General features: G+C 37.0%; 1 protein-coding gene across 1 annotated transcript; it reads right to left on the bottom strand.

Moving 5' to 3' along the window:
- Nucleotides 1-3177: 3177 nt before the first annotated feature.
- LOC145819930 (uncharacterized) lies at nucleotides 3178-5374 on the bottom strand. Its single transcript, XM_082913964.1, has 2 exons — nucleotides 4405-5374; nucleotides 3178-4163 (listed from the first exon to the last, which is right to left on the bottom strand). The coding sequence occupies exons 1-2, from the start codon at nucleotides 5372-5374 to the stop codon at nucleotides 3178-3180; spliced, it is 1956 nt and encodes a 651-aa protein (XP_082770090.1).
- Nucleotides 5375-9109: the final 3735 nt, after the last annotated feature.

Below are 9109 nucleotides of genomic sequence, written 5' to 3'. Positions count from 1 at the left end.
TTGGCTCGAGCGTAGTTTCTCTGTGTCTGGTCGCTCGAGCGACCAAGTCTTCGCTCGAGCGAGCCTGTCCAGTTTAAATACACAACAGCGGGATTTGATCAGTCTTTTTCATATTCATTTGATTCAAAACCCCAGGTTCGACCTCTCTCTCTCCCTACTCACCTTCTCTCTTAGGTTTGATCTGTTTAGAGAGTGTTTCAACCCTAGTTGCTTTATTAAAAAGATAGAGGGAGTCGAGGGCTTCCATTTAATCTGAACTTTTGGCAATTTGGAGCACTTTTGTATTTGGGCATTCATCTCCATCTTCTCCATTCAGGTTACTCTCTTCGAGGTAGGGATTTCCTACTCCATTTTATAGGTTACGTTCTAAGTTTTGGTATTTTAATGTGTTGGAAATACTTTGATAAATTTTGGGAAAAAACCCTAGTTGAATTATTGAATTGATTTGTATAAGTAATTCATGGAATTGGGAAAAGATGGTTAAATTCATGGAATTGGGAAACTCATTGATTAATTGGCATAATTGGATAATTTGTATCATTTGTCTATTGAATTGTTGACATGGTTATTTTCAGTTTAGAAATAACTGTTTTGGGCTATCGGTGGAGGATAGTCGTGATTGTTGTAGATATTGCATGTGAATTAGGAATAACTGAAACTAATCACATTGGTTAAGTCATTAATTTTGACTGTGGCATTGATACAGAAAATACGTGTATTGATTGAGCATTGCATTTGCATACATTGTTTGTGTGTGGGAGGAGATAGGGGATGTACTCCACGGTTTAGGGGAAGATAGGGGATGGACCTCTAAACCGGATTTTTTGTTTGGGAGGAGATAGGGGATGGACTCCATTAGCATCACTTTTATGTGTGCTTATTTATAGAAGTGTTTTATTGATACAGCACTAAAATGTGTATCAATCTGGAAGTATGAAGTGTTTTGATTTGAGCTTGAGTTTCATTTGTTTGTTGACAATGGAAGAATGTGAATATGATATATGTAATTCACTGTTGTAAGTTTGGCCAGGTTCTGAGCCATGTTGATAAAATTGGAAGGTAAAATGAGTTTTAGACAATAGTGTTATAAGACTGTAAAATGAAGTAATGGACTATCTTGGTTGACCATCTGTTGAATGCCATTGCTTTATTCATTGCTTATATGTGGTTTAGTATATTTCTACTGGGCTGTGGCTCACCCTTTATGGGAACATCATTTTCAGATTCAGGGGATAAGCTACCTCCAAGGACTTAGCTTGGAAGGACTTGGATTCCGAAGACTACTTTTAGTTGACTGTCTTAAATTATAAGTACATGTAAACATTCAAGCCTAGGGCTTTTATTGTATTGAGTTAGAACTCATGTTTTTGGTATCCAAGTGTTGGCTTGGAAAGATGTAAGCCTGTAGGGCATTTTATTCGATGATACATGTTATGCTTTATTTTGTAATACTCTGATGAATGAATTAATAGATTATCTTCTTTAAATAATGAATGTCAATGATATATATAATGGGTTAATTTTTAAGGCGTTACATGTGGATAGCAAGTTGGTCAACAAAACGAAGAGAGGTAGAAGAAAGTTTGCAAACTTGGTTTCGGTGAAAGATAGTCCACAACAACGCCCAACATCGTAAGTATTTCGCGCTACTATTACATGTTTGAATTGGTAATTTTCAAATTTGACTAAATCTAACAAGATATTGATTTTTATTAACAGTGTTGATTGTGGAATTATTGTATGTTATATCATGTGTCAAATCATAAGAGATGAACCTATTGCATATTCTATGGAAGATGATGAAATTAACAATTTCCGAGCGTCAATAGTGCATCAATTTTTGAATGATTATCCAAAAGCATGGACTGAGGAACACTTCAACCTCAAAAAAAAAGAAAAGGGCAAGAGCTAAGACCTCAAGGATGACAATGTGGACAAGTTCTGGGGAACTACTGTGAATGATGTATGTAATTTCGGTTTTTGTAAATGAAAGAACGGTAAAAAAGTAATTGTAAGTGAAAGAATACTAAAAGAGTATTAGATAGTACATGCTATGTCTATTGTTCTAGTAAATTTTATTGTGGTTTGGTGATTAATACATTATTATAGAAGGATATTGTTTTGACTGGGAATGAATGTTGTTATGGATAGAATATAATGATACAGGTAGAGGCTTAAATTTTTTTTGACTGAATGTTGCTATGAATGTTGGAATGAATGTTGCTATGAATTTTGTTTTGACTGGGAATGTAAGTGGAATGAATGTTGCTATGAATGTTGTTTTGACTGGGAATGAATGTTGATGATATATGTAGTTGTGTTGTTAGATTTTTTTTTGCACAAAGATTGCATAATGATCATCAGGGGAGTTTGTGTGCTGTGGTAAATTTTGGTGCAGGTTGGAAATGGTTTTCTAAGGGGACTAACATATTTTCTGAAATGAAGTAAAATTTTACTCTGAAATGAAGTAAAATTTTACTTTGCATAAAAGTAAAATTTTACTTTATATTCTGATAGATGAGTAAATTGTTGCACTTTGAATCTAAAAGTAAAATTTTACTCTGCATAAAAGTAAAATTATACTCTGAAATAAGAGTAAAATGTTACCAAAAGAATCTAAAAGTAAAATTTTACTTTGCATAAAAGTAAAATTTTACTCTGAAATAAGAATAAAATGTTACACTCTGAATCTAAGAGCAAAATGTTACAGCCTGAATGTATAAAAGTAAAATTTTACTCTGAAGGGCGAGTAAAATTTGGACTCTAAATCTAAAAGTAAAATGTGAATCTGAACTAAAGTAAAATTTTACCCTCTATAAAAGTAAAATTTTACTCTAAAATAAGGTAAAATTTAATTTAAAAGTAACATTTTACTCTGAACATAGTAAAATTTTACTATGAAACCATAGGCTCATCACACCCATAGACAACCATTCAACCACAAAACAAATCAGAAACTAGAACAGACAACCATTCAAGAGCATAGTAAAAATGTCTTTTATTGCAATGTCTCCTCACAAATCTAGTCTAAAAGACTATACTTTTATTGCTATGAACTACTTATTGCAGAAGAACTGCATTATTTTCATACTTCTATTACAAAATCAATAATGTCTTTCATGGCAATGCCTCCTTGCAAGTCTTCCTATTATGACCGTACTTCTCGCATCTACCACACTATACTCGTCTTATCTTCTCACCTCTAGATGGGATCCTATTCTTCCTTGGCCTACCAGGTGGCTTCTTACAAATTAGAGGAAGGACAACAAGATTATCCATAGCTACAAGAGGTTTCTCAACAGTAGGTATTGGATAAACGGACTCAGCATAGCAATCTTTGAACTTGCTAGTGTAATAAAATGGTTCCACATGTGCATACAAATCACCTCCGCTCTTTTGGATAGCGATCACCGCGTGAGCACAAAGAAATCCATTCAATTGCCATTGGTAACATGAGCAAGTTCTAATCAAGAGGTCAACGCTAACCGATGGGCGGGATTGAACCTCAAAAACATGATCACTTGAACGACTAACCAACCAAGTTCTTTCACTTTTAAGAGCATTTACTAATATTGAATCCATCTCCGGACAAAGAAAAGTATTCCATTTCTTAGCTTGTTCTCTCATTCTCGACATCAAATCCATGATCTTCAACCTAATTGAATCAATCATCTTTATAGTGGGCAAATGGCAAGCTTGACGGATCCATGAATTGAAAGACTCTGCCACATTCGAGTTCATTTCATTGTATTTTTGTCCTTTAAAATATGCATTAGTCCACTTGTCATAGGGCAAATTGGATAGAAACCCATAAACGATCCCTTTTCCCTCATCTTGTAATTCTTTCAAGCACTGATTACAACATCCCACTGTCGGAGCGTAAGCACACGAAGAAAACAAAAAAACTATTCTACTCCTGAAAGTATTGCTGAAACTTGGACCAGAGAACCTATCCCTCAAATTGGCCTTCAAGTGTTGGAGAAAAAAATAGTGGTAAGTAGTAGGTAAAACCTTGGGTAAAGCCTCCAAAAGTCCAGCGTTCCGATCAGATATAAAGGTAATTGGTCTTTCATCCAACAATATATTCGACAAATGCATAAAAAACCATTCCCAATTGTCTATATTCTCCAAATCGATAATTGCCATTGCAAGAGGGAAAAAACCTGAAAAATAACAGTTTACAATTAGTAAGTATATTAAACGAAAAGGACAAATATAGTAGATTTTTACTCTGAATAACAGTAACATGTTAATCTAAGAATAAGTAACTTGTTACTTTTGAATAAACTATAGTAATATCTACCTTAATCCCCGTCCTTTGCTGTAGCTGTTAACAAGGTGCCCTTATAGTTCTCCTTCAGAAAAGTTCCATCGATAAACAATAGAGGACGGCAATGCCTAAACCTTGAATGGAAGCATTAAATGCAACAAAAAACCTCTTGAACCATCCACTTTGATAGTTATAGTCAAGACGCAAATAGCTACCAGGATTTGTGCTCATCACAATATCCATATACCATCGAATCTCATCATAAGACATAGAGAAATCTCCAAAAATAGTAGTCCTAGCTTTCTCAACTCCCAACCAAGCATGATTGTACGTAATGGTGAGCCCGTATTGATCTGTAAATTGACGCACAACATCAATTGGACGAGTTTGGGGATTCCCACGAACTTCATTAACAATCAAACTTGCAACCAAATTTGAACTCATCCTTGAGTTTTTAGAAGTACGAACTGCAGCTCCACAAGTATGCTCATCATGTAGAGTCCTAATGTAGAAAAAATTATTAGCACTTTCCAGAGATGCATGTACTCGCCATAAACAAGCTTTCGACTCCCGCATTGAACACACAGCAGTGACCCAACATTTCTCATTCTTCACATACACAAACTTAAATCCTATCTCAATGGCATATTTACATAATGCAGTCCAGAAATCCTTTGCACCTCCAATAAATCTTTGACCTACATGAGTAATTCCATTCACCCATCCACAAGACAACAAAGTCCTTTCTTCATGTTGACAAAACATAGGGAGTAAATCCATTTCATCATCAGTAATGTTGGATCCAGTAACGTCCCCTGATTCTCCAACTCCATGTTTTTCATTTGAAATGCCCATTTCAGTAATAGTCACATCAACCTGGTCAACACCAAGGGGATAAACAAGCGACAATATATTCTGAAAATCAAAATCTTCATCAATCATGCATTGCGAATGTCCAGGCAAACAATTGCAACTACTATTGTCAAACTTCTTCAATTTACAACTTAAGAAATCAGTTAAATCCTTCAACGTGCAGTTTGACACAACCTTGAACATAATGGTACGATCACCATACTTGCATAACAACATAAGAGGTGGAACCATTTTACAAATCTGTAATCAATTAACAGTAAAATTTTACTGTCACTATCAAAGTAAAATTTTACTATCACTATCAAAGTAAAATTTTACTGTCACTACATTTTGTGTTTAGTTTGACTTGATAAAATTTTACTGTGATTTAGTGTAACATTGTACTATATTTTAGAGTTAATTTTTAGTATTTAGTTTGTCAAAGATTTACAACTCATACAGTGTGTCACCAACATAACTTGAAACATGAATCTAAAAGTAAAATTTTACTCTGATATAGGAGTAAAATGCTACAAAAGGAATCTAAAAGTAAAATTTTATTCTGCATAAAAGTAAAATTTTACTCTGCATAAGAGTAAAATTTTACTTTGAATCTAAGAGTAAAATTTTACGCCCTGAATTTAAAAGTAAAATCTTACTCTGTATAAAAGTAAAATTTTACTCTGAAAAACGAGTAAAATATTAGACTCTGAATATAAAAGTAAAATGTTACTCTGCACAAAAGTAAAATTTTTACAGACAATGAACTTATAGCGATCCCAGGTTTACCCTTGTTGTATAGTGATCCGGACATGTGTCCGTGGATGTTGGTAGTTGTTTATTATCTTGTTTGCATCCTTTCTTACTTTGTATTTGAGTTATAGGATGTGTTGAGCGGGTTTGTTACAGGTTGGTTGAGTTTAGAAACCAAAACTAGTTGCCCAGATTTTTGGCCTGTACGCTCGAGCGGAGGTGTTGGCGCTCGAGCGTAGATTACGTCCATCCAGTATCTTGTTGTGCAGTGTTGTGAGCTCGAGCGTAGGGTTGGGAGCTCGAGCGGAGGCCTGGTTCTGCAAAAGTGCTGGGCGAGTGCATTCTGCGCTCGAGCGGGAGGTTGGCCGCTCGAGCGGAATTCTGTGAGTGGCCGCTCGAGCGGGGTGTTTTACGCTCGAGCGGAAGACTGGGTTTAAATCCCGAAATTGTGACTTTTCAAATCACTTTTTCACTTTCTCTTCTCTCTCTTACTTTTCCAAAATCACCATTGTTGAGCCTCTCACTCTAGACTCTACCTTCTCTCTAGGTTTTGATCTAGTAGGAGTGATTTACTCACCTTTGGCCTTTACAAAAAAGTTGTTGATCGTCGAGGGCTTCATTTTAATCTGAAAATCTCGGGTTTTGGAGCACGTTGGGTTTTGTCGTCTTCTCCTTTGGGACTCCGAATTTGAGGTAGGGATAACCTACTCCTCTCTATGGGTTTTGTCTTTAAATTTTGGTATTTTGAGATGTTGGGTTTGGTTGGGTAATTTTGTGAAAGTTTGGGGCTTTTGTGTAATTTTACAAAGGTTGGGGTTTTATTCATAATAAACCTAGATGCATGATTGGCATGAAAAAAATGGAATGATTGGTGAATCATTGATGAAAATGGGACCTAAGGGTTGAAATGGTAATTATGGAAAATGGCCTAATTACATTGTTTAATTAATTGGGATAATTAATTGGTGAGAAATGAGGGAATGAAATGTTGATTGAATATCCATTTGTGCATTTATTTTCTGTTTTAGAAATAACTGCTTTGGGCTATCGGTGAAGGATAGTCGAGATTGTTGTAGACAATGCATGATGATTAGGTAAACAAAAACTAATCAATGGAATGTGTCATGGAACTTGACAGTTGATAGAATACATTAATTGTATGTATTGTGTGATTGTATATAGAACCAATGTGTTTATATATGTTATGTGTAGAGGAGGAGATAGGGGATGTACTCCGCGGTTTAGGGGAAGATAGGGGATGTACCTCTAAACCGGATAGGTATTGGGAGGAGATAGGGGATGAACTCCGTAGACAGAGCTCATATGCTTGTCTAGAGAAGTGAAGATAGAGCTCATATGCTTATCTTTGTGAAGTGTGGATACAGCTTGTATGCTTATCTGTGGATATTGTTGATATATATATCTGTTGTAGAGTGTGGATACAGCTTGTATGCTTATCTGTGGATATTGTTGATATACATATCTGTTGAGAATGTGGATATAGCTTTTATGCTTATCTGAATGTGAGATATAGTTTTTATACATATCTGTGGAAATGATGATAGAGCTAGCAAGCTTATCTGTTGAAAAAGGGAAAATGAAAAGTAATTGGGACTTGTAAGTCGTTGACATAAATATGTAATTTATGTGATTGTATCAGTGTTGACCAACTATCAATTGCTAATGTTTTAGTCATTGTCCATGGTTGGTTTAGTGTATTTCTACTGGGCTGTGGCTCACCCTATATGGGAATATCATTTTCAGGTACAGGAAGCATGCCACCTCCAAGGACATAGTTCGGGAGGCTAGAGGCGGACTTAGTGTAGTTGTTTTACTTTTGATGTATTACATGTAACTTCAAGCCAAGGGCTTAATGTGTAAACGAGTTAGTACTCTTTTGTTGAAACCAAGTGTTAACTTGGAAAGCTGTAAGCCCGTAGGGCATTTTGTTTTGATGTTAACATGTAATACTTATGTAATGAAACTCAATGAAATAAAGGAATGTGGTTAGTTTATATGTAAATGCTTGTTTTATCTGATGGGTTTAATGTTATTATTTTGAGGGCGTTACAACTTGGTATCAGAGCGTACCGGGTTCGAATACTTTGGGTACGTGGGAAGTGATTAGTATCACAATGGGTTTGTCTCGCTTGATAGAGACGTAGATGTAGTACCATATGCTATGTGTTTATTTGATAACATGCTTATGTGACTATGTGGGTATGGGATTTAATTTCTTGGATGTTGATCGGATCCTTGAGTTTCTGGGAGTCTTGTTGGAAAAGCACTTGATCAACGCTGTTTCTAACCGGAACTCTAGTAACGCCTCGGGACTATCATTATCCGGAAATGAAGTTCGTAAGTGCTTATGTGTTTATGTGCTTATGTGGAGTGAATTGCAGTTGTCCATGCATTAGGACATGAGTGTTTAGTTTCGGCACATTTATGAATGTGCTAACGTTCTGTGTTGCCTTTATTAGGATGTCAGGACGAGGAAGAGGTGCTAGGCGTGGTAGACCTGCGAGGCAGGAAGTACTGTTACAGGGTGAGATTCCGGCAGTGCAGGAGGGAGTTGGGCAGGCCAATGTGGCCGAGCCAGTAGGTCAGCAGGCTATGGGTGCCTTGGCCAGAGAGATAGCAGGAGCTTTGGGTATTCTTAGAGCTGGGAATCAGGCGGCCGAGACAGGGCCTTCCTTCTTGAAGAGGGAGTTCTTTCGGTGTAATCCGGACGAGTTTATCGGGAATCCTAAAGAGCCGCTTAAGGCAGATGAATGGCTCGAACAGACAACGAAGACGTTTGAGATGCTTGGCATCGAGGACGGAGCACTGAAAGTGACCTTGGCATCCTTCCAACTGAAGGGAGATGCGGGTCAATGGTGGAAGTACGAGAAAGCTCGTGTTGGTGGTACTTGGGAGGCGTTTGTGAATGCTTTTCAGGAGAGGTTTTTATCAGCAGCAGCTAGGGAAAAGCTGAGGGATCAGTTTAGCCGGCTTAATCAGCAGGGCTTGTCAGTGGCCGAGTTTGAGGCTACTTTTACCAGTCTGTCTAGGTTTGCACCTGAACTGGTGGCGTCTGAGGAACGCCGTTGCTATGAGTTTGAGCGGAAGTTGAGGCGGGGCCTCAAGTTGAGAATTGGTGGGTCTTACATTAGAGAGTATAGACACCTGGTAGATGCTGCAGCTCATATGGAGCTTATGATGCAGGAGGAGGATGAGGGTCAGAGAGGCTCCAAG

Source organism: Camellia sinensis, chromosome 1 (assembly GCF_055761805.1).
Source record: "Camellia sinensis isolate YWXY chromosome 1, ASM5576180v1, whole genome shotgun sequence".
In the NCBI taxonomy this organism is placed as follows: Eukaryota; Viridiplantae; Streptophyta; class Magnoliopsida; order Ericales; family Theaceae; genus Camellia; species Camellia sinensis.
The sequence above is the reverse complement of the archived record's forward strand: the minus strand, read 5'-3'. Positions and strand labels throughout refer to the sequence as shown.

Bases quoted from the DNA above. Each gene is read 5' to 3' on its own strand.
- LOC145819930 (XM_082913964.1), bottom strand. From the start codon at position 5,374: ATGGTTCCACCTCTTATGTTGTTATGCAAGTATGGTGATCGTACCATT. The intron at 4,164-4,404 runs GTTTAGGCATTG...GTTATTTTTCAG, and splicing joins ATTTAATGCTTCCATTCAAG to GTTTTTTCCCTCTTGCAATG.